A 24598-nucleotide genomic window follows, 5' to 3' on the forward strand; every position below is an offset into this window, starting at 1 on the left:
AATAAATAAAGTGAAATAAACTAAACAGTAAAAAGCATTTATTTCAAGTTACAGTCTACACTTTAGACACATTGATAATGGCTTAAATCTAACCAGGAATGTACGCCTTGCAATCACACATAAGTACCCTAGCCAACCCAGAACTGGTTTGTTCACTTTGCAGCCCCCAACACCCAACACAATAACCTGCTACAGTATGTGTCGTTGGGCTAAAATCAAATGACAACTAAATACCTAAACATAAGCTTTAGCATACATCAAAACATTGGAAACGTTTGTGTACATTGAACATCTCGTTAATCTAGTGTTTACAAAACAAGTCGCAGTTAATTACGTTGTCATTTTGGTCAAGAAGTGTCTCAATGCAATGTAATTACAACACACTAAAACGCATGACAAGAACCTTACCTTTGCCAGTACAACGCTGTTATCATCACCAGAGCCACCTGGAGGCTTGTAGATGGCCAAGTCCTGCACCCAGCCACAGCAGAAAGTCTCGTACGATTCCAAAGATTTGTGACTTTTAAACTCCTGCATAGTGTAGTAACTTACACCAAAGACAAGATAATTGACTATGTCCATATATGTGCACGGAGGTAACTGGTCCAGGTCTCTGTGCCATTCTGCTGCAGGGAGCTCGTAAGGATCAATATTTTGGATGCTGGACAGTTTCTCCAAATACCGCTGCTTTGCGCTTGTAATAAGCTTGTCCCTGTAAGGTCCCCTTTCTTTCGCCTTATCTCTCTCCATTGCTTTGCTTTCTTTCTTTCTTTTGTATTCGTCTCTGCCCTGCCGAAATGACAAATGCGGGAGGATATCCGTTAAGTTAATGGCGTTGCCCCTGGCAACCAATAGATTCTGCCAACATGGCCGACCGGAGTCACGTGACTCCTCATTCTCAATAGCCTTGCACATTCATGTTTTGTAATGATAAGCAAACCATATACGATCCATAGAAATCATCTGAAATATTGTCTGTGTGTGAAATGTGTGTAAAATATTTGTTATGTGTAGACTATAATATTATGAATATAATTTGTCATGGTGGCTATGAAGTCTCCGTGTGCAGCGTTAGCATTTTAGGTTAGCCAAGGAAACGTTAAGCTAGTTATTTGCTTGTTTTTTTTTTAGCAACTCCTGAAAATAACATTCTGTATATGCTCAGTGTCAAATGTAGTTGATGGAAAGGTGGTAGTGAGAGGCTCGATGAGGAGGAATGAGGAGCCCCACAGACTACAGGTTTCTGCTTGTTTTGAAGTTAAGTTTCATCGAAAAAAAAAAAAAAAAAAAGTTAAGTTTCATCGAACCAAGCATGGAGGACTTTCAGTGGGAAGACATTTCAGACGGTAGCGATTGTGAGGAGTTTCTTGGCTTTGATGATGCTGCGTGCTGACCCAATTGATTGAGATTTATGGCGAGCACATGTGTTTGAAGATGATTTTGAAGGGTTTGAATGTGAGTGGAAGACTGACAATTACCACCGTAATCGACGGAGAGATTTCAACCGCACACCAGGGGTGAAAGTCGATTTACCTGCAGATGCCACACCGTTGCAGGCATGTAATCATATTTTTACTGAGGAGCTTTGGGCGCATCTCATTTCCGAGACGAATAGATACAGTGACCAGGTACTTCAGACTCCAGCTCGAGCAAAGATGGCAAGGTGGTCACACGTAACTGTGCCGGAGAGGAAAACGTTTATTGGAATGTGTATGGGCTCCTATGGGCATAGAATGCATTACGTTTTTTGTCCCCACCACTTCTAAAACCAAACTGACGCCCTTGGTTAACACGCACCTGAATGCTGCAGGAAACTTGAATTTGATCAGCAGCACCTGTGGAATCAGTGAGGATGGACTTATTTTTCACACACTGCTTCTGCGGTTTAGTTTTTGTTGAACAGAAAATGACAAGATGTGACAGTTCACATCCTGTTGTTTGTGTGTGGTTATATTAATCTAATCTTAGGATCTGATTAGGACCTTATGACTGATGTGTAAAACATTCCAATTCAAAGAGGGAACTTTATTTCTTTCAGATGACTGCAAATTAAGTCTGACTCTCACATAAATGTTAAGTTGATAAACGTATCCACAGAAATATGTATGTTATGTTCAGTTCTAAATGAAAACTTGACATTTATCGTGAGTGACGGCCGTTTTGATGACGTATCTGTGACGCAGCGCCCCCCAGCCCTAACCTCCCCTCCGCCGGAGCGGAGCGGAGCGGCAGCGCCACAGTTGCTGCTTCCCATCTCCCGTTTCCAGAGTCCGCGGCGGCTTCACGGAGGAAACACCGCAGGTAAGTCCTTATCCCGGAGCTTTGCGCCTCCGCTGGGCTCATAAATAAACCCTTTAGTCCGTTTTATGTCGCGTCAAACGTCACGTATAAGCGGAAACAAACGGTAATGGTTCAAGAGTTAAGATTAATAAATTGATCGCGACAGTTGTAAGACCTACTATGGTGTAAAATACTTAAATGTAGTGAAACTACTATATTACATATGTGGGCATACACTATCTAACTGCATTTTGGACAGATTTTTACTCAACAATGGAAAGTTGTTCCTCTCAGATTCGGCTTTGACATGAAAACACCAACACTTTGACTGTATTATATCACGCTGCTCTTTAGTGGAATAAACTCATCTTTCCTCACAAATGTATTTCAAATATGTGGTGTGTGTTTGCTTTGAGTTATTTCAGGTTAAGATTTATAACTTGGACATTTCAGAGCACCATCTGAAAGTAATAGTTCTTCAGAAATAATGACCCTTAAGGACTTAAGTGGATTTAGCCTCATAGTTCAGTCAACTTCTTATATTAAGTTAAATTAAGAAACAGGGTTAACACCGGCTTCTCAGCATCCATTGTTTTGGAGCTCAATCTCTCCATTGACTCTTTTTGTTGTTGTTGTAATTTCCAGCTGACACATCGGATGTGGTCTGCTGTGACCTTTTTCAGGATTTAAACATTTCTGTGAGGATGTGAAACATTTTACAAGATGCACAGCTCAGCAAGAACCCCGTAAAAGTCTTACAGTCATTAAGTGACTCAGTAAAGCCAGATGGAGATGCTCAGGAAGAAAACTTTTGAGTTTGTGAGCGGAGGGTCATTCACCATTTGCTGTATCTAACCTGAGAGCAGAGAGGAGGAATAAAAGCAGCCGTATGAGCAGAGTTAAGCTCCTGCCACATGTGTCTGGTCTGCAGATCTGAGCTGCTGAGCTTCAAAGGCTATCCTGGTGGTCGAAGTTTTGATTTGCTTTACTTCTGACACACATGACCAGTGTGGAGCAGTTAGCTTTCGTCTGAGGAATTTGTTCATTCGCTTTTGACTTTTTCGTTTCATGTCAGCTTCAACAATTCACCTCGTTGGCTGGATTTTGATCAGTGAACCAGGCACGTCTGTGTTGGGTCAGACCCCCTTTTAAATGTCGTCAGTCCCAATGAATGCAAAGCACATGGCAGTCAGTCGCGTTTAGTCACTCAATCTACTGGATTCTCAGCACTTCTGGGATACATTTAACAGCTTAAAAACAACACATTCAGCACATTTACATGCACAGTTCAGTAGTTATCGTCCATGTAAGTACAGCTGAGTTCTCTGCACAGAAGCCGTCTTTAGTTCACTTGAACGGTGATTTTATCAGATGAGGCTGTGGTTATAAAATCAGGATTTTATTAGAGCAGAGCGACAGTCTGGAAATGTAAGTGGAAGCACAGTCTTTATGGACAAAAGAAGCACAAAAATGAAAGATTAGTTCAACTGAACCTACGCAAACCATCTGTAAAACACGGTTTAGGCATGTAAAGCTAAAGGAAATTACGTGCTAAGACCATAAAGTTTCCCCCGAGGAAACAGGGATTCAGGGAGTCTGGAGAAATCTCAGTGTGTAAAGACGAGTCGTCTCACAGAGATAAAACGAACCAGTTCATGTTCATATTTGAAACTCTCAGTTCACAGCTCCAAAAAGGACTTTGTTCACATTTATTTCTCCGTCCATTGAAGCAGGAATCGTTGTAAGGTCTGGTGGCTTTGTGCATGTCTCGGCATGCAGGCTGTCATGTATTTTAAGCAACTTGCAGCTAGTTTTCCTGAGGCTCAGACATTGATTGGCTCACAGATGGAGGGTACTTCCTCACTTCATCACCCATACAGTGCCACGTCTACACAGCAGCAGAGTGATGACCATGCGGCTGAAAGCCATTTGTTTTACTGTCGTGTACTCTCTACTCTCACATCTGGCCATACTTCTGCTGGCTCTCTGCACATTTCGATGTTGTAGTGAGTTGTTGCCACCTGAATACGTGTTACAGCCGGAGCTGTGGGCTGCTCTTTGTTGTGTTGGTGCTGTTGTTGGTCCTTTAGCTTTGTGTTGCTGTTGAAAAGACAAAGAGCAGCTTTGTTGCTTTGATCGTTGATCGTCCATCCAGCTGTGAGCCAATCAATGTTCAATCAAAGCGTAGCCTGTGCGATGTTAGCAGTTTGGACTTTTGGAGCTATTTGAAAAATATTCCCTGTATGGAGAGATGTACACCCCCACCTGTCAAAAGAAGCTTCGTTCAATACAAAATTCACAGAAAATCCTAATGCCGTGCGTGTAAAACACTGGTTAAGGCATCCAGAGGTGTAACCTGAATCTGTATTAGACAAGGAGGCAGCCATATATCCACCAAACATGACTCCATCCGCCTTTATTTGAGCTCAGTTGATCTTCTCTGAATACGATGAAGTTGGTCAGTGAAAATATTGGCAAAGAAGTTGAATAAAAGGGGTTAAAAAAAATGAACAAATCAGAGATTTAGCTTGATTTTTAGAAAAGATCGGGTATCGTGACAATGGCTTTTTTTCCCCCATGTCCTGTCCAGCATTGCCATTCATCCAAGGCCCTTCTGTCCCCTCTCATGGTGAAAAAACTTGTTTAGTTGGGACTACCAACTTATTTTTTTTTTTTTTAGTTTTTACCAAGCTAGAGAAGCTCCTTTATTATTTAATATTTTGTTTTACATAGGATTTTGAATCCCTAATTGCACTTAACAGTTACACTTGCCATATTTTTATGGTTAAGATTGTTTTGCTGGTACACATTAAATAAATAAGTAATTCAGTACATTTATATCTTTTTATTTGTTTTTAAGTCAAGTCTGATGTTGCCTTGCACAAAAGAATGATCCCAGTCTTTTACACACAAGGAAACTCACCGTTTGTTACCATAACTCTGCGCTGTTTTTCTGTATCAGCCGATACTAAACCTCAGATATCAGTAATCGGAGGTGAAAAAAGCGGATCGGTGCATCCCTACTCGTAATAGATGCCTTATTTAACGTATTCCCCATATATTTATGGCTCTACTGTACGCACACTTATTAGAAGGAGATGACAAAGCTTTAGGTCATGTGTGTATTTTGTCCATAAATATCGTGTGAAACGTAACTATTTGCTGAACCTCTGAACTCCTGTTGGCTGAGTTCCAGCGCTGCTCATCCTGTGTGAGCTCTTTGCTGTACTTCTGCTACTCATGGTGCAGGGCTGCTGTGTTTTAAAGCTCCAGATGAGCAGTGCAAGATGTTTAAATGCATGAAGAAATGGATTGTTTATAATATTCAGAGTAAGAAGCTGCACGGCTCAGCTGATTTCTGTGTTTTCTCCGCCTGCAAACTTTACCCTCCGTTGTCAGGGGAGACTCACTCCAGATTCATTCAGCTCCTTGTGCTCTTTTATCTGGAACCTGAAGTAGTTTGTCGGCGCTGACTGAACCCTGAGGTGATATAAAACCTCTTCACCTTCATCCCCCTCCAGTCGTAACAGGGAGCTATTGTACCTAATCCCTGCTCTTCTGCCCGGTCCTCCAAGACTCAAACCAAATTTCACTGCAAGCGAGGTTGGGCGTCCATCAGACAGCTGGAGACCTAATCAAGTTTCCTTTTCAGCAATACAGCATATCATTATGAGCTATACAGTAGCACAGCACTCTGAGGGGCTTGATGGATGAATGAGTTCAAGCACTTGGACTGGGAGCCCCCTGAAGCCTTTGGAATCATCTCATTAATCCGTGCTTTCAGGATTAAACTTTTTATAGCAGAGGCTAACAGTGAACTAGCTTTGTAATGCTACAAGTTTTGGTTTCAGACTTTTTTTTTGGATGCTAAAAATACGCGGCTATAGACAGGAGGCTTTAGTCTGATCCTAACAGCGTTGAGGAGCTGCCATTTTCTGTGAAATGATTAAAAAAAAGTGCTCTCTACGACTCTCAGCCTATTTGTAGATATCAGATACTGGGTTTATTAGGAGCCAAAAAAAGCCGCCACCACGGCATTTATTTGCTGAAAAAAACATGAAAACATTTTAATTTAAGCTTGAAAACCCAATTTTCTATTTAACAACTTCACAGATTTAACATGTTGTGTCTGCATCTATAGAAAATATTGAACTTTATTGATTTCTTTTGCTTTTAGAATGGTACTCTTCTGTATTTTTGCTCCACTTACAGTGTATAACTGTATGGGTATTTGGTCTGCATGGATCAGTTTTACTGGGGCATGCATAATGCAAAGAAAACAAGGCATTTACAGCCATACAGCCTGGCACAGTGCCCGGGGCTAAAAGTAGTGTCTAAGTAGTGTCAGAGGCATCTGAACTCAGAGCTGATCTCACGCAACAAAAAGGAAAAACCAGGTCATTTGGTGTTTAATTCATTGATTGACATCTCCGTGGATCCGAGTCGAGCATTTTTCAGGGAGTGCTCTGCCTCGGCCGTAACCGAAAGCCCCGGACAAACGCTTTTTGATGTCATCGTGGGGAAGAAGTAACACAAAACTAATGACCAATAACTGTGGCTCGGGACCAGGTAACTCTCACATGATGGAAGTGGAGTGGAGTTATGGAGATAAACCCAAACTAAACTCTGAAATTAAAATTCTAAGACTTAAGAAAAACTTAATGGCATCTGGTTCAGAAATGTTTTAAAGCATTTTTTCCACAAAAATAACCCGTTTTCAGACATTTTACGCACCTCAGCCCTCATATTTCTCTGAAATATGCTGGATGAGCTGCATCTGAATATGAGAATCTCTACAATTTTCTCTTCTTGAGGAGATGATCAGCCAGAAATAACTCTTTGAATATGGAATTACACCGGTGAACCTCCTGGATTGTACAAAATGGGCTGATTTTATATTTAAAGGTCGCTTTGTTGAGGGTTTTGCTGCAGATTTCAGTCACAGTGTGAGATTTTCACACCAACATCAATACGAAACAGAAGAGAAAGTCCCACATATATAATCTGCACACCATCTAAACAAGAACGAGCTGTAAAATGACAAAAGCACAGTCAAAAACACTCAAGATAAGAACAGATATTTCAGAATTTTTCCAACCAAAACATTGCAGCAACTCAGTGAAAACGAAGGTACTCAAAGCATCTATCTTTAAAATCACTGCTAAAGATTTATAACCTCGCATTGTGGTTGAGATACTGAACTTGCATTAAAGCCACGGTACTGATGAATATGCAAATTTGACAATATTTCACAAACAAATACTGTAGCAGACTTGTGTATCAAGTACAGGAATAAACATACAAATGTGTTTGTCTCCAAAAATACCTGTAAATGTCCATTTCATCTAATATTCCCATTAGATTTACAGAAGTGTCTTGTTTTCATGTGTATCTGCCTGATTAAACTGCATCAGGCTGCATCAAATCGGCCCAAATCGTTCTGTGAGACAGAGGATTGTCCCTGCATCACATCACATGTGTCTCTGTAGGAATCGAATCAGCGTTTCTCTTGATTTCTATGCAGATTTTCACAGTACATTGACATTATGGGCATGCTGTCAACACAAAAACAGTGGATACAAACAGCTCAGGGGTCTCATCCACCCTTCCTGACACGCTGTAAACTAAGCGGAGGTGTTTTTACTGCCGTGTAAAGCTGTGAAGGGCATGTGTCCGATCCTTACCCGCTTATTCTCTGCACATTATCCAAAAACCAAAAAGGTGTTCCTGCTCAATAATGGCTTTGGGAGATTTCTTTCATTTGGTGACAAAGTTACGAACTGATATCAGCGTCTAATTTAAGAACAATCGTGACCATTCAGTTAATCATCTCTTATTTCTACAATAATTAGTCCAGGGATTTAGACCACTGAAGCCCAAAGCAATGTGGTGAAACCTGAAAACACCTTTAAACATTCAGTCAGTAATGTCTCTGTAACCGTAACAACCAAAGGCAGTTTTATACCCTCGCAGAGGTTTATTTTTCAGGTGGCGGTCCTACAGAGACGCTGATCGACTGCTGATCGACTGCTTTGATTTCACAACAAAGACAACAGCTGGACTGGACCATCTTCATCACCTAAGAGCATCCCACAGCTCAAGGTGCTCCACATATTGATGTGCTGTATTTAAGGTGGCTATATTGATAATACCAACGGTGACTTCTTCAGTGAGGTAAATAGAATCAGGCTGAGAGTCGCAGCTGGGCGCTGACTCACAGGGTTCCTTTGACATTTAGCAGGTGAACGGGGCTCACAGCGTGCGCGGCACACAGAGCTGCTCACTTTTATTCGCTTATTCCTTCTATTAGCCTGACAAAGCCTTGAAGAAACACCTTTTATTTCTACATGCGCTACAGTTTAAGCTCAGACAGATGAAATCACTTCATTTGGTGACTGAATTGAGTGAAACTGTGACTGGAAGCTCTTTAGCATTTAGCTAATGTTGTAACTTCACTCTCCGTGTGTTTGAAAGGCCTGTAAGTGGATGAAGATACTTGGGGCCAGTGATGGAGGCCTGGCCGACAGTGGCCTGGATCCTGCTGCTGACGGCCATCAGTGACCGGCTGAAGGCCGCAGAGTCACGGGACTTCACCCTGAAGGACATCATTCTGCTGCATCCCTCAAGTGAGAGCAAATTCAGTCAACTTTGGTCAAACTGTCAGCTGGACTTTATCTCTGATATATAAATGAGATGATGTAAGACCTTTTCCAAGCCTTAAATACAGCCCCATACTTATTTTGTGTACACTTTGTTCGGAGCAGCGCAGCGTCGAGGTTCAGCCTCACAGAGCTGCTGTTGCATGGCGTACGTGTCACCATCATGGCTGCTTTGCCCCCCTGCAGGTCACCTGGAGCAACAGTGTAGGGTCAAAACGGTGGAAAGTTCCAAGTCTGAAAAACTACAGTAGTCTCACTCATCTTTGCAGCCTCTTTGGGGGAATTTTATTCACGGATCACGCAGCAGCACTGGAAAAAATGCCCCTCCAAAAATAAGTAAAAAAACAACAAATAAAAGACGTTTTTGCTTGAAATTAGACAAATTAGGACTTTTGAGTTAAAAGTGATCTTGAGATTAGTTTAAAAAAACTCTCTTCAAATGAAAAAAAAAAGCTTGTTTCATGTGAAATATGACTCAAAACAAAATGTTTTCAAGACTTTTTCACTTAAAAAGATATTCAAGATGTATTGTATTAAAACAAGTCCCTATATCTGGCTGAAATGGTGCTTGTTAGGCAGTTGTGTCTTATATTAAGTGTAATGAGATACTCAATGAGATAAATATACTTGGTAAGATTTAGATTTTTTTCCAATGAGCATATCAGGAGTCCCAAAGACTGTAGATTTTTTTTATATCTCTTGGTAATATTTGTGTGTCTGTGACCAGAAAAACACCCTAAACTTTGTTCTTTCATGTCTGCTTCTTACACAAACATCTTCTGCTGTTTACTTACCGACTTCACTCTCGATAGACAGTACTTGGCATGGATACGACATCAGTTTACTCCCACATACCCCCCCTGGAATCACTAATCAGTGATTAGAAAAGCTCAGCCAATTGATATAAACCACAACCATAAATACTAAGTACATGAAACATCACTAAAAACAACACATCAGTAACAACTTAATAGCAAACAAACCCAAACCCAACATTTAACCATGACAGATATATGTGTGATATCATTGTTTTGTGGGTCATAATAAGCAGTGTTTGTTGGGCTTTTCTTTGTGGAAACTAATGTGACTGAGCAGTAACGCTAATGAAACACGCTGCAGTATTAATACACCAGCTGTTTCAAACTCGGTTTATTTTCTACCTGCCAGGGGCCCCAGGTCAAAGTGAGAGGCAGGAATGCAGCAGAAATCGCTTGAATGCAGGCCTCCAACTGAGAGGTGGACCTGAGCTGAGAGCCAGGAGGTTTTTTTTAAGTTCATTTGCCCAGAATGAATACTTTCCACTCATTCTTATCTGTCATTATCTTTTCAGATTCTCATACATTTGGACAAATCTGGTAGTTTTAAACTGGATCTTTAGGCACTTTGTTCCCAGCAGCCTGTCACAGAGACACATCATTTGTTCCCATTTCTTTAGCTTCATCTGTGAAAAACAGCAAAGATAACAGTCTGACAGACAGAAAACAGGATTTCTGCAGCAGCAAGGTGATTCCCAAAGAGCTGTTAGCTGAAAACTTGGCATATCTCAGCATGGTGTGCAGTGTGTCCTTAAAACATTTGAGGAAACTGGACCAGTGGAGGACAAAAGAAGAAGTGTCAGGCCTAAAGAACTATCTACAGCAGATGAACAGGATCTGAAAGTGATGTCCTTAAGACAGAGGAAAACATCCAGCAAAGACCTGACACAGGAGCTGAGAGATGCATCTGGACCTTCAGCTGATCCATCTGCTGTTGGCCCAAGCCTCATCAGAAATGGGCTCCATGGAAGGGTGGCTGTCAGGAAGCCGTTCTTAAGGAAGGGAAACAGGGAGAAAAGGCTGAGCTGTGCCAAAGGACACAAGAAGTGGGCTGAAAATCAGTGGCAGCAGGTCTGATGGAGGGATGAATCCTCCCCAGAGCCCGGAGCTCAACATTACTGAAGCAGTGTGGGATCATGTTGGCAGAGAACGGAACAAAAGGCAGCCGACATCCAAAGAAGAGCTTTGGGATGTCCTTCAAGAAGCCTGGAGAACTATTCCTGAAGACTCCTTAAAGAAAGGACAGAAAGCTGGTCTGAGAGGGTTCAGGCTGAGTTGGAGGAGAAAAGAGCTCAGAGCAAATGTTCACATATTTGTTTTGTTTCCTGTGTGATTTTTGCATCATCTCTGTCAGCTTCCCCTCGTTCTTCAGGCTCTCACCAGCTGTGGGCCACAAAGAACTCTTGAATAAAAGGATAACTTCTTCTCTTCTGTCTGTGTCTTTCACAGCTACGCCTCATCCCGGTGGCTTTAAGTGCTTCACCTGTCAAGACGCTGCAGATAACTACGAGTGCAACCGCTGGGCTCCGGATGTGTACTGTCCTAAAGGTGCACCAGCTTTACCTCATTTAGTGTTCGGTGAGACAAACAGAAGAGAAGCTTCAACACACGTGCAAAAATGATGAGAGAAATGTTTCCCCTCTTGGCCGTTCCTTCCAGATACCAAATACTGCTCCACGCTCCACATGATGGACAACCACGGAGGCAGCGTGTCTGTGACCAAGCACTGCGCCACCCTGGAGAACTGTCATTTCACCGGCTGCATCCACGTCACCGACACCGGTCACCAGGTACGTCTCAGGACTCGGCGTCCACAGCCTGGCAGATCTTTCCCTCCCAGCATCTTTCTCTCACCCGCCAGGTGTGCACGTCCTGCTGCGAGGGGAACATCTGCAACCTGCTGGTGCCGACAAACAGCAGCAGCGCCATTTTCTCCTCCACTTCCCCTCTGCTCAGCTCAGGCCGGAGGCTTCGCCCCGCGGTGCTGGCCTACTTCATCATCATCACCGCCGGTGTGGGCAGCAGCTGCACAGCTGGTGGACTCTAAGAGGGAAGCCCATGATGTTCAGGAGTCCTTCATGTCTGCATCGTTATACTCGGCAGATAAATATGCAGCATGTTCGCTTCAAATGATGCTGTTTTCTGTTAATTTATGCTAAATGTTTCAACTGTAACTGTATCAATGCCTCAACGTGATTGTTTAAATATGAGTGTGTGCTTTTACACACATTAAATCTGTTTGTGAAATCCACAGTGAACACATAGCGTAAAATTTGAAATCTTTGTGTAAGGAGGAGACTCGTGCGGTGCACAGGTGGCGGTGGGAGAGAGGACAAGTCGATTCTTAGATGTTATTTTACCAAATTAACTGAGCACATCTCTGACTAAAATGCTTAATGTTAAAGCTCTGGAGTTTAAGACAGATCTTTATTCATCCAAGTCACATTTATCGCAGAATTATTCACTGTACAAACATTTCAACAGGCTCATTTACAGAACAGATGTGGTATTAGAGAAGTAAAGGTGCATTAAATAAACAACCTGTGAGCTTACAGAACATCTTTCAGACATACCGACACTTTGAGCACCGTGCACACACCTGCTGTGCAGGAGAAGTTGCAAAGCTGAGATTATCAAATCAAATCAAGTTTATTTGTAGCACATTTCATGTACAAAACAATTCAAAGTGTGTTACATAAAATAAAAGCATTGCAGCAGGGAGTGGAAGAAGCATTAAAAACACAAAAGAATATAAAGAGAAACAAATAAAATAAAATAAATGAATATAAATGAAAATGATTAAAAACCAGCAACAGTCCAGATAAATTAAAAGATATCGTGCAGATTTCATGCATAGACACATGAGAACAGAAATGTCTTTAACCTGGATTTAAAAATGTCTACATTTGGTGAAAGTTTAATCTCCACTGGCAGTTTGTTCCACTTGTTTGCAGCATAACAGCTAAATGCTGCTTCTCCATGTTTAGTCTGGACTCTGGACTGGACCAGCTGACCTGAGTCCTTGGATCTAAGAGCTCAGCTGGGTTTATATCCTCTGAACAGATCACAGATGGATTCTGGGCCTAAACCAAATTCAAATTTGGGATTCAGCGTGTTTTAGGATGAGATGAGAACAGCGAGCACAATCACAACAAAACGGACGACGTTAGGGTGAAGATCAGAGATCATCAACACTTTGGGTGAGTCACAAGTCCAAATCAGATGCAGAATCCAACTAAAAGCACCAAATGTTAGAAGTCTGTTTGGCTTGGTCATTCCTTCAGATTCCATCGGCGTCATCTCTCCTTTCGTCGGTGTCCCGACTCACAACCCAGTTAAAAGCATTTAATGGAAACATGAAGGAACTTGGTTCTGTGGTGACTCATCTGAGTAAACAGCTTTCACAAGAGAGTTCAGGCTGTAATGTGGCATTAAAACCCAGACTGCTGGTTCAGTTTAGCTTAGTTTTCTCCTCCACGTTGGAAGGAAAGGGTAAATATTTCTGCAGGTGGGCAGACAGTGACACCTTCAGGAAACACAGAGTCACTGCAGCCTGATAAGAAATCATTTTATTTGCACTGCTGTGCTTCACTGGAAACAGCTTTTACACTCAGTGCAACAGATTATAGAGGAGAACAAACAATAAGTGTACATGTGGGTATGAAAAGTGTCTGACTTTCTTTTCTTCTACATTATAACCAGCTGCAAAAGGACATCGGATAGGTTTCCAGTTCATAAATACATACACCACCCTCTAAAATATTAACAAGTTCTACACAGAGTGCGTTTCTCCCTGGATGTCCTGGAGCTTCAAGTCAAGTCCTCAGTAACACCGAGATGTGCTTGTGTGAGAGTGAGACAACCTGTAGACACTCTTCAACTGACACAAACCAGCCTAACCACGTATCAAGCGTCTTCAAACCACAATTAGAGGCATTCTGCTCAGATTTCCAGAAATATAAATAATAATAAAAAAGCCTATTCCTCATCCTCAAATACATTTGATAGTCCTTGTAGTCTGGCAATAGCGGCACTGTTGGTGGGTGCGTTGGTGAAAACAGTCCCCACAAATAAAGGCGTCCCTCTGAGGATGTGGCGAATGACGGTGCAGGAGCCCGACACCTCGATGTGAAAGCCCAGATGTGCCAGCTGCTCGTCTTTCCGCAGCGCGGTTTGACCGGATGGAGATGCGAAGAACTGCCGGGGAACACACGGTGAGAAACATCACACACCTACAGTCTTTGACTCAGTAAAAACAGTCTTTGACTCACTGCTTTAGAGTGTCAACGTGGGTTAAAACCAGAGATGGGACCATGTCACACATGTGCAAGTCTCAAGTAAGTCCCAAGTAACTTTTTCTTCAGCAAGTCAAAGTCAGGTCACCTTATTATTGCACTTTGACCTGCAGAATCTGATCTTAATAAAGTGAAAACACAAGATATAAGTAACTGTCAGTAAACATCATTGGCCAATGTGTCCAACCTGTCCACCCCGTATCATATCAAGCTAACGTTAGCTAACTACCGACTAGGCTAACAGGATAATATTAGCTAATTTGACGAGCACTTCCTGGTCAGAATGGATCTTCAAATGAAGAACAAAGTTGGAAGTTGTCGTCTGGCTGTCTGAGATGTTGATGCCGCATGTCTTGCACTGTGCTGTTCGTCTTTTGCCGTCAAAACGGTAATTACGAAAGCCGAAGACAATGATTCTCGGTGCCCCTCCCGCTGACATGTTGATGCATATCTGATATGAGTTTATTCTCTTAAATAAACACGTAAGGTATGTAGAGCCTGCGCTCCTACCGGGTAATCGATATTATTCTTTTAATTAATTTCATATTCAAACTGAAAACATGAACTGAATAACACTCAAGTCATTCAAGTCCTCGTGTCTCAAGTCAAGTCAAGTGCCGAGTCTTTAACTTCCAAGTCCGAGTCGAGTCTCAAGTCTTTTATTTTTTGTCAAGTCAAGTCACAAGTCATCAAAACAGCAACTCGAGTCCAAGTCACAGTGACTTGAGTCCCCATATCTGGTTAAAACGCAACATTAGCGGAGAAAAATAACTCACTGCTGTTCCTGTTGTTGGGTCAATGAAGTCCGCCCAGTAGCCCGCGGTCCACAGAGCGAAACACATCTCCTTGGCACCGCTCACAAACTGAAGGGAGGAGACATCGCAGTCAGCAGCTGCTTCACATCTGCTCAGATTTGTGAATAAATGATCAGCGCTCTCTCTCACCTTATTTAGCAGCTGGTCTCTGTCCGGCTCCTCCGGCTGCGCCACCTCGTCCTCCCACAGACTGCTCCTCTGTGTGACCGTCACGACTGTGATGGAGGCGGCGGGCGCCGCGGGGAACAACAGCTCCAGCTCTGACACACAAAGGAAGCCCACTTACAGGAAATACTCTCCTCTGTGGCTCCAGCTTATGAAGACGCTGCGGGACCTGCCCTTACCTTTTCTCAACAGCTCGGGACAGGAAGCGACGGCGCAGTCTGTGTCCGTCTTGTTGAAGTAGCGCTCGGCTTTGTGGACTCTGGAGGCTAAAGGGCCCAGAGTTCCCTGTTAAACAGAACAAAGCGGCCTCAACATGAGCTGGAATCGCACCACCGGCACTTCAGAGGATTATGAAAATGATTCAGAAAGGACATTTTTGGTTTCCTGTGCAGGTCATTCATTTTTTTTTTGAACATTCTGTTTATTGGATTTTTCCGTATTCAAGACAAGTATTTGAATAACTCATTGTGGACATATTTTCAACCCATGCTCCCCTCCCACTCCCTCCCCCCATTTCCCATTACTGGTATGTATGTCTGGAGAAATGTACTTAAATACAAATTATAATACAATCGGATCATAACATAAAATAGGCACACCAAAACAAAACGAAAAAAGTAAATAAATAAATAATATAATAAAACACATGAAGAGAAGTACAAAGTGAAAATACATAGATAAATGTATAAAAGAAAAGCCAAATAAAATATAATTAGTTTCTCTGGTTTTGGTGTGGCCCTTCAATTAACTATGTCCGCTGTGTTCAGATGCTTCACTCAAATTGATCTAGTCTTTGTTTTAGATTGTACATTATTTTCTCGTTAGTCAGTTCACTAAGCCAAAAAGAAGGGGGGGGGGGGCGGTGGTTGTTCACTCTTCCATTTAAGAGCTATGCATTTGTTAGCTATTGTCAAAGCTATCCTTGTGAATCCGATTTTGTTGTCCCTTACAGGCAGTGTCCCTTAATAGAGTTAGCCTTGGTTCAAGAGGAATATTTGTTTTTGTTATCTTGGATATGGTTCTAAGTATTGTTTCCCAGTAATTGGACAGTTGTGAACAGGACCAGAACGTATGAAGAAGAGAGCCAACTTCAGATTTGCACCTTGGACAGTATTGAGAGATTGTCTGATTTATTTTGTGTAGTCTTTCGGGGGTGTGACAGACTCTTTGTATCAGATTATACTGGGTTAATATCAGAATCAGAATCAGAATCAGAATCAGAATCGCTTTTTATTGTCAGGTATGTGGACACACACGAGGAATTTGACTCCGGTTACACCTCACTCTCTTTAGTGCAACAATTACAAAAAAATAGACAAAAAAATAGACATAGAACAAGATTAAATCAGAAGTGCAAATTGGTGCATGGTGCAAGGATGAAACACTGAAGTCCGGTTTTAGCTGTTTAACACAGAGACAGCCTGAGGGAAGAAACTGTTCCTGTGTCTTGTTGTTTTGGCGTACAGAGTTCTGTAGCGCCTTGCAGAAGGGAGGAGTTTAAACAGTTTGTGTCCAGGGTGTGATGGGTCTGCAGAGATGTAACCTGCCCGTTTCCTGACTCTGGACAGGTACAGATCCTGGATGGAGGGCAGGCTGACACCAATAATCTTCTCTGCAGACCTTATTGTCCGTTGCAGTCTGTTTTTTTCCTGTTTGGTGGTTGATCCGAACCAAACGGTGATGGATGAACAGAGAACAGACTGAACAATGGCGGTGTAAAACTGGATCAGCAGCTCCTTAGGTAGGTTGAGCTTCCTGAGGTGCCGCAGGAAGTACAACCTCTGCTGTGCCTTTTTGATGGTAGTGACTGTGTTGGTCTCCCACTTCAGGTCCTGAGAGATTGTGGGGCCCAGAAACCTGAAGGATTCCACAGCAGACACTGCGTTGTTGGTGATGGTGATGGGTGGCAGAGTGGGGGGGCTTCTCCTAAAGTCCACTGTCATCTCCACTGTTTTTAGCGTGTCCAGATTGTTCTGACCACACCAGCAGACCAGCCGTTCAACCTCCCGTCTGTATGCAGACTCATCACCCTACCGGATGAGGCCGATGACTGTTGTGTCATCTGCAAACTTCAGGAGTTTAACAGACGGGTCTCTTGAGGTGCAGTCGTTGGTGTAAAGGGAGAAGAGCAGTGGGGAGAGTACACACCCCTGGGGGGCGCCTGTGCTGATGGTCCGGGTGCTGGATGTGATGCTCCTCAGCCTCACCTGCTCCTTCCTGTCAGTCAGGAAGTTTGTAATCCACTGACAGGTGGAGGAGGGCACAGTGAGCTGGGTGAGTTTGGTGCGGAGGATGGCTGGGACGATGGTGTTGAACGCCGAACTGAAGTCGACAAACAGGATCCTGGCGTACCTCCCTGCAGAGTCGAGGTGTTGCAGGATGTAATGCAGTCCCATGTTAACGGCATCATCCGCTGACCTGTTCGCTCGGTAGGCGAACTGCAGGGGGTCCAGCAGGGGGTCTGTAATGTCCTTCAGGTTAGGGGGGGGCGATATATCGATATTTAAGATATATCGATAGATTTTTAAATAAGATATGGAATTAAACCATATCGCATATATCGATATAGTTCAAATTTGCGCTGTAATACTTGCTTCAGGCAAGCTGTTGATCAGAGCTCTCTGCACTGCTTCCCTCGCTCCGGCTCCGCCCCTCCTCTTTCATGCACAGAGTGGGGAGGGGGAGGGACACTCCTGCACTCTTAAACAAACATGGAGAAGGCAACAACACCTGCGGAGCATACGGAGGAGAGCCCCTTGGTTGGTAAAAGAAAAAGCAGTGGCTCAATCATTTGGAGATAGTTTGGATACAAATTGTCAGACGAGCAACAAAACCAAGCTATATGTAGGGAGTGCCATAAGCACATTGCAGCCAGTGCTGGAAGCACTACGAATCTTTTTATCACTTAAAAACGTAGCACAAAGTGCAATATGAAGAGTGTGTGAAACTGCGCGCTGCAGAAGCCACAGGCACAAGCCGTCCCCAACCTGACAAAGCTCACTGCAAGCTTCATTTTCCCGCTGTGTGCCGTATGAGAAGAAAAGCGACAAGTGTCCTTTCACATTGCCAAAGACATGGTCCCTGTTGCAACAGTGGAACAGGTCGGGTTCAAAGAGCTAATTAAAAAGCTGGACCCGAGATACGAGCTTCCCAGTCGCAACTATTTTGCACGAGAAGCACTGCCGCAAATGTATAGTGAAGTCAGACAGAACGTTGCGGACCGGCTCGCTAACGTCACCCATTTTGCGTTGACCAGCGACATGTGGTCAAGCAGAACCTGTGCGAACCTTATATGAGCGTGACAGTTCACTTCATACAAGACTGGGAGATGAAAACAGCTTGGCAACTGGTTGAGACTGTTCAGATAAGCTATTAAGTTAACAAAAAGAAACAGGTAATCAAGCTGATGTTTAAAAACGTTTTTCTTAAACTGAGCACTTTATTTTGTTATCTCTTTATATATAAATGCTGCCCTCAGAAAAAGATTTACCTATTTTATTTTATAGGCTAATTTTATTTAAGATATTTTTTTTTATTTAAATGTGCACCTTACGGAGCTTTGTTATACAGTGTTTATATTTTATAGTGAGTTTTCAATAAAACTACTCGTATTTGGCTTTGACTTTGACTGAGCATTTCATATCACAGCTCTCACTTTGCGGAAAAAAATATCGGGATATATATCGTATATCGATATTCAACCTAAATATATCGAGATATGACTTTTGGTCCATATCGCCCAGCCCTACTTCAGGTACCCCAACACCAGTCTCTCGAAGGACTTCATGACTACAGATGTGAGGGCAACAGGCCTGTAGTCGTTCAGTCCTGTGATGGTGGGTTTCTTGGGGACCGGGATTATTGTGGAGAGTTTGAAGCATGAGGGGACTTCGCACAGCTCCAGGGATCTGTTGAAGATCCGGGTGAAGATGGGGGTCAGTTGGTCAGCGCAGACCTTCAGGCAGGAAGGTGACACACCGTCTGGGCCGGGTGCCTTCCTGATCTTTTGTCTGTGAAAGACTGACAGAACATCCTCTTCACAGATCGTGAGTGCTGGTGGGGGGTCAGAGGGGAGAGGTGGCAGAGTGGCAGGTGATGTCAATGGGGGGGGGCAGGTGGAGAGGTGTGCATGTGTCAAACCTGCAGTAGAACACATTCTGCTCGTCAGCCAGTTGATGATTCGCTGCAGTGTTTGGGGATGGTCTCCTGTAATTGGTGATGGACTGCAGGCCTCTCCACACTGACGCTGGATCGTTGGCTGAAAGGCTGTTTTTAATCTTTTCAGCGTAGCTCCTCTTGGCTGCTTTCACCTCCATTGTCAGCGTGTTTCTGGCCTGGTTGTACAGGACTCTGTCCCCACTTCTGTAGGCCTCCTCCTTGGCCTGACGAAGTTGCCTGAGTATCAGTGGTATCAGTCAGTTCATGCAGGTCTGAGGCTGCAGTCTCAAAAACACTCCAATCAGTGCAGTCAAAGCAGGCTTGTAATTCCACTTTGGCGTTGTTGGTCCATCTCCTCACCGTCTTGACCACAGGCTTAGCAGATTTCAGCTTCTGCCTGTAGGTCGGGATATGAACCATGCAGTGGTCAGAGAGTCCCAGGGCTGCACGGGGGACAGAGTTATATGAGTTCTTAAAAACAGTGTAACAGTGGTCCAGAGTGTTTGTGTCCCTGGTGGGACACTTAATATGCTGTTTATATTTTGGCAGTTCGTGGCTGAGGTTTGCTCTGTTAAGGTCCCCCAAAACAATGAGCAGAGAGTCCGGGTGTTTTTTCTCCACGTTATTAATCTGGTCGGCCAGGTGTTGTAACGCCTCAGTAACACAGGCCTGAGGAGGGATGTAGACTCCGACCAGAACAAACGAGGAAAACTCCCGCGGCGAATAGAACGGTTTACAGTTGATGAAGAGTGTTTCTAGTTGAGGACTGCATGATTTGTTTAGGACCGTGACATCAGTACACCAACCTTCGTTAATGTAAAAGCAGATTCCGCCTCCCCTCGTTTTCCCCGTAAGCTTCGTTATCCGGTCCGCTCGGTGCAGGTGAAATCCAGGCAGGTAGAGAGCAGTGTCCGGGATGTGCTCACCGAGCCAGGTTTCGGTGAAGCACAAGGCAGCAGATCTGTTGAAGTCCGTGTTGGTTGTATTGAGGAGCTGCAGTTCGTCCACCTTGTTCGCCAGAGAGCGGACGTTGGCCAGGTGAATAGACGGGAGCGCAGTGCGAAACCCCCGCTGCCGCAATCTGACAAGTGCGCCGGCTCGCTTCCCCCGATGTGTCCGGCGTCTCCAGCGGAGACCACAGAGAGCTGCTGCTCCTCCAATGAGTAGTTCTGTTAAGTTTTCCGGATCGATGAGAACCGAAGAAAAAACTTTGCTGGTGGTTATACCAATGTTTAGGAGTTCTTCTCTGGAGTAAGTGACCAGAGAAGAAGCACAGAAAACACGACAAATGCACAAAAACGTAAAAAACACGAGAGAGCGAAGTACCGAGGCAGCCATCCGCGGCGCCGTCTCCATGGTATCAATATATGTTTACTATTGAAGGAAAAGCTTTGGGCCTTTGCAGGTCATTCATGACGTTTGTCTTATTTCTAACAATTAGAAATGAAGCCAAAGAGCTGCTGGAGAGTAGTTTTACACTTTTAAAAGACATGGACTTTAAAACCACGACTTCAGCAGCAGGCGTTAAAAGTGAAGGGTGGAAAACATACGTGGAACTCGTTGACAAACTGTGCCAAGATGAACTGGTGTCTCTCTGTGCTGCCTGGAGCCGTCAGTACGTCGGGCACCGTCCTGTGGACTGGAGTCTTCTTCTGGTTCTCCATGCCTTCCAGGTGGCAGTCGAAGCCAACGTTACCCGGTAACTGGAAGCGCTGGTCCTGAGGTCCGAACGGCCCCATGCTCTCATCCGGCCACACAGTCCTTGGGCCTGGATGGACAGGACAGGGGTTCCACATCTCTTATTTTCCTGCTATTTAATGTTTTAACATCACCAGCAGTGTTGGTGAAAGCTGCTCAACGCACCACGCAGAGCAGCACTCACAGCAACAGCTTTACTCCCAATTCATAAACAGCGTTTATAGATAATGCCCGAAACAGCGGGTGTAAATCCTGACTGCAGCATCATTCATAAATACTCTCCGGTGTTTGGAGCCGGGAACTGATGTTGAAGCGAGTGTTCAGTGCTTTAAACACTGTTCATCAACTAAACTGTTTGTAAAAAGACATTTGTTAGCCTTACATTTGTTTACGTGGGGACAAATGAACGACAAGCTAAAAATGTGAGCCAGATGCTCCGTTCAAACTGACAATAACAGTCATTTTAACTGGTGTGCGACTCACCTGACTCTGTGGGGGACACGCTGATGTAAGGTTCATCTGAGCTCGCAGCAGAGAACGTCCTGGTTCTGCCAACCCTGGCAGAAGCCAAAGCTCGACGGCCAGCAGCCTGAGACAGGACCAGCCTGCTTCGACCACACAGCACCTGCAGAGGAGCGAGGTAATCCGTTTACAGCACCGCTGAAGCTGGAGACGGTTTCACTTACAAAAGGTACTGCAATCTGCCCAGCTATTTACCTCAATACTCTGGTTAAAAATGCACATTTCATTAAGTAAAACATAGAAAATACATACGTATACCATTTCTATTCACACATCCAATTAAGTGGGATAAAATATGGAAAAGTTTTTTTTTTTCGTTTTTTTTTTTAAACGGAAACTAATCATCCATTAAAGGGGAACTGCGGTATTTTCAACATTAAGCCTCTTTTCTGAGTCGTCTCTAATGTTTTAGAACCCCCCTCACCGCTTTTTTGATGTTTACTACTGTCTCTGGTATTTGCCTAATTTTGATTCTTCTCAACCTGCTTCAGAATGGAAAGTCATGTGCATGTCCAAAAAGGTCCGTAAAAGCACCATAAACGTCCGTTTTTAAAATCATCAACTCACCGGAGTGGTTACTGGTGTGCACTGGTAATCCATATCAAATTTCGTTGCGAAAAGTTGCTTCTGTCGTGTTTTATTTGACATTTTGTAAATCCCATTGAGTTCTATGGAAGACTGGATGTTCGTTGATATTACTCCGCCATCAAGTGGTGTGGAGTATAGCAAGTCAGATTCAACTGCTGAGCGGAAGTTTATCCACGGCTGTGAGGTGGCTAAGAAAATAGTGCGAGCATGAACGAGCTGCCAAATAAAACACGACAGAAGCAACTTTTCGCAACAAAATTTGATATGGATTACCAGTGCACACCAGTAACCACTCCGGTGAGTTGATGATTTTGAAATAGGACGTTTATGGTGCTTTTACGGACCTTTTTGGACATGCATATGACTTGCCATTCTGAAGCAGGTTGAGAAGAATCAAAATTAGGCAAATACCGGAGACAGCAGTAAACATCAAAAAAGCGGTGAGGGGGGTTCTAAAACATTAGAGACGACTCAGAAAAGAGGCTTAATGTTGAAAATACCGCAGTTATCCTTTAAAGTAAGAGATATAGAAGCTGGCAACTATGTAATATATTTAATAATGATGCAAGAGCTTAAATCAAATAAAATCAAATTTATTTGTATAGCACATTTCATGTACAAACAATTCAAAGTGCTTCAAATAAAATAAAAGCATTGCAGCAGGGAGTGGAAGAAGCATTAAAATACATAAAAGAATATAAAGAGAAACAAATAAAATAATTTAAATTAATTCAAAAACAAGCAACAGTCTAGATAAGTTAAAAGATAGCGTGCAAATTTCATGCATAGACACATGAGAACAGAAATGTCTTTAACCTGGATTTAAAAATGTCTACATTTGGTGAAAGTTTAATCTCCACTGGCAGTTTAAGACACTTGAACATCAGTCATATTCTGGTGCAAAACCATTTCGGTTGATAAATAGAAAATAATCGCAACCATTTCAATCCTGGATTTAGTCTGAAATAGCCCAAAAATAAAAGATCCCGTTAAACAAAATGAATTTTATTGCTTAAACTTGATGCAGACAACATTTCCAAGAAGTTGGTACGAGAGCAACAACGTTTAGAAAACCGTTGGAACATCAACTAATGGGTTATAACAACAACAAGGGTTATGATTGGACTATATGTTCCCCAAACTTTTACTGATATGTTGTTGTATAACAGATCTTTAAATGGTGGTAAAGTCCACTCACTTTAACTATTAACACTGGTGTCTTTGGACTCTTATTCTATACGTATAGGGTTTGGATATGGATCATTTTAAAATTATCTAAAATATCTATTTTACATTACTTTGTCTTCCATTACACAAACACAGTAGCAGTTCAGTTAGTTAACGTTAGTCCAGGAAATAAGATGTTATATCACTTACACTGCTGGACATTGTGGTTCTTCACCTTTAAACTTCTAACCTGTTGGATAAATCAACAAAACAACTATCCTTTAAAGTAACAGAACAAGTTAGCACCTAACATTCAGTAAGCTAACCAGAGCTAACTAGTTACCGAAGCAGACATGATGCAACAACTGTGTGGATGTTTCATGAAAAAAGAAAAAAGCAGAAAATAGTGCAATTATCTCACATTTTCTTACTATATAAAATCCTAACGGATATGAATGACCCCAGAATGAGACAGTTCAAACATGACCAACTAAATAAGTAGCTAGCTAGCAAACAGCTAGCATTAGCAGCAGCCACCGTTAGCTGAGGTTAGACTTTCGCTCAGCTGATCGGATTCTTTGTCATGACACTTTCCCTTTTCAGACGCTGATAAATCGCTTACTATTTACATGTTAAACAGGAAAACGTCCATCGCAGAAGTCTTGATATTCAGTTATAAAGATACCGATAGAACTACGGTGAAAGTATTACATAAGTACATCTCGTTCTTACCTATCAACTCGCACGTCTCCTTTCGCACAACAACAACGGAAAGTGAGGAGGGACAAATTGCTCCGGTTCAGTTTGCATAACCACAGGCATAACGGGTTTTTCTTCTTTTAGCGCCCACATCTGTGGGGTGGCTTTATGTGTGCGACATCTACTTTTCTTCGGCATCTTTTAAATCACGTTCGTTCTCTCTGCTGTTTGTTTTCAACCTAATTACTGATTTGACTGAATAATGAATGAAGTTAAATGAGTTACATATGATACAGATCAGAGGCGCAGATGGGATCTTTGAACTGAGGGGGGGGGGGACCAAGCTGTCAACAAATGATTTCAACTCAATAAGTTATTTTTGAGTAATTTTGGCATTAACTGGGTAACTTTTGTAATACCCTATGGGCCAATAGTTTGCACTAAAAAGCCAAGGTTTGGGTGTCCGACGTTTAAATAAAACGTATTTTGCGTAAAAAGCATGAGGTTTTGGTGGGAGATCGGTGTCCCAGACAGTTTCATAATGTATGGCTGGTGTTAATCGGATAGGCCTTTGTTTAACAATGTTCATTGTTGTTTATCCATGATTTCAAATAATTCTACAAATACCTTTTATCCCCAGATCGCTCCTGCACCCGCTTTTGATCATGTTTAGTCGAACATGTGGTTTTGTTACCATTGATGCATCACACATGATTCTTATCATTGTCGCATCTTGT

At 42.9% G+C, this 24598-nt stretch overlaps 2 protein-coding genes across 6 annotated transcripts; one reads left to right on the forward strand and one right to left on the reverse strand.

The window, feature by feature from the left end:
• Window positions 1–2212: 2212 nt before the first annotated feature.
• LOC142391769 (ly6/PLAUR domain-containing protein 6-like) lies at window positions 2213–12123 on the forward strand. 3 transcript variants are annotated; one of them, XM_075477824.1, is made up of 6 exons: window positions 2213–2301; window positions 8254–8382; window positions 8755–8906; window positions 11204–11302; window positions 11414–11544; window positions 11616–12123. In XM_075477824.1, the coding sequence occupies exons 3-6, from the start codon at window positions 8789–8791 to the stop codon at window positions 11799–11801; spliced, it is 534 nt and encodes a 177-aa protein (XP_075333939.1). In that variant the 5' UTR covers window positions 2213–2301; window positions 8254–8382; window positions 8755–8788; the 3' UTR covers window positions 11802–12123. The 3 variants fall into 3 exon arrangements, with proteins under 3 accessions (XP_075333939.1, XP_075333938.1, XP_075333940.1); XM_075477823.1 differs by having other exon boundaries at window positions 2214–2301; window positions 8269–8382; XM_075477825.1 differs by lacking the exon at window positions 8254–8382 and having other exon boundaries at window positions 2217–2301.
• Window positions 12124–13308: 1185 nt separating this feature from the next.
• Window positions 13309–23938, reverse strand: mmadhca (metabolism of cobalamin associated Da). 3 transcript variants are annotated; one of them, XM_075477820.1, is made up of 8 exons: window positions 23895–23938; window positions 23373–23412; window positions 21369–21510; window positions 20738–20955; window positions 15209–15314; window positions 14994–15124; window positions 14826–14912; window positions 13309–13951 (listed from the first exon to the last, which is right to left on the reverse strand). In XM_075477820.1, the coding sequence occupies exons 2-8, from the start codon at window positions 23382–23384 to the stop codon at window positions 13733–13735; spliced, it is 915 nt and encodes a 304-aa protein (XP_075333935.1). In that variant the 5' UTR covers window positions 23385–23412; window positions 23895–23938; the 3' UTR covers window positions 13309–13732. The 3 variants fall into 3 exon arrangements, with proteins under 3 accessions (XP_075333935.1, XP_075333937.1, XP_075333936.1); XM_075477822.1 differs by lacking the exon at window positions 23895–23938 and adding an exon at window positions 23792–23840; XM_075477821.1 differs by lacking the exon at window positions 23895–23938 and adding an exon at window positions 23785–23838.
• Between the last annotated feature and the right edge of the window lie 660 nt (window positions 23939–24598).

Source organism: Odontesthes bonariensis, chromosome 11 (genome assembly GCF_027942865.1).
Source record: "Odontesthes bonariensis isolate fOdoBon6 chromosome 11, fOdoBon6.hap1, whole genome shotgun sequence".
Classification (NCBI taxonomy): domain Eukaryota; kingdom Metazoa; phylum Chordata; class Actinopteri; order Atheriniformes; family Atherinopsidae; genus Odontesthes; species Odontesthes bonariensis.

Excerpts from the sequence above, each read along its gene's own strand:
- LOC142391769 (XM_075477824.1), top strand. The coding sequence starts at position 8,789 with ATGGAGGCCTGGCCGACAGTGGCCTGGATCCTGCTGCTGACGGCCATC. Across the intron at positions 8,907-11,203 it reads CATTCTGCTGCATCCCTCAA|CTACGCCTCATCCCGGTGGC; the intron begins GTGAGAGCAAAT and ends TGTCTTTCACAG. Across the intron at positions 11,545-11,615 it reads TCACCGACACCGGTCACCAG|GTGTGCACGTCCTGCTGCGA; the intron begins GTACGTCTCAGG and ends CTCACCCGCCAG.
- mmadhca (XM_075477820.1), bottom strand. Across the intron at positions 15,125-15,208 it reads TCCCGAGCTGTTGAGAAAAG|AGCTGGAGCTGTTGTTCCCC; the intron begins GTAAGGGCAGGT and ends TTTGTGTGTCAG. Across the intron at positions 14,913-14,993 it reads GAGACCAGCTGCTAAATAAG|TTTGTGAGCGGTGCCAAGGA; the intron begins GTGAGAGAGAGC and ends TCCTCCCTTCAG.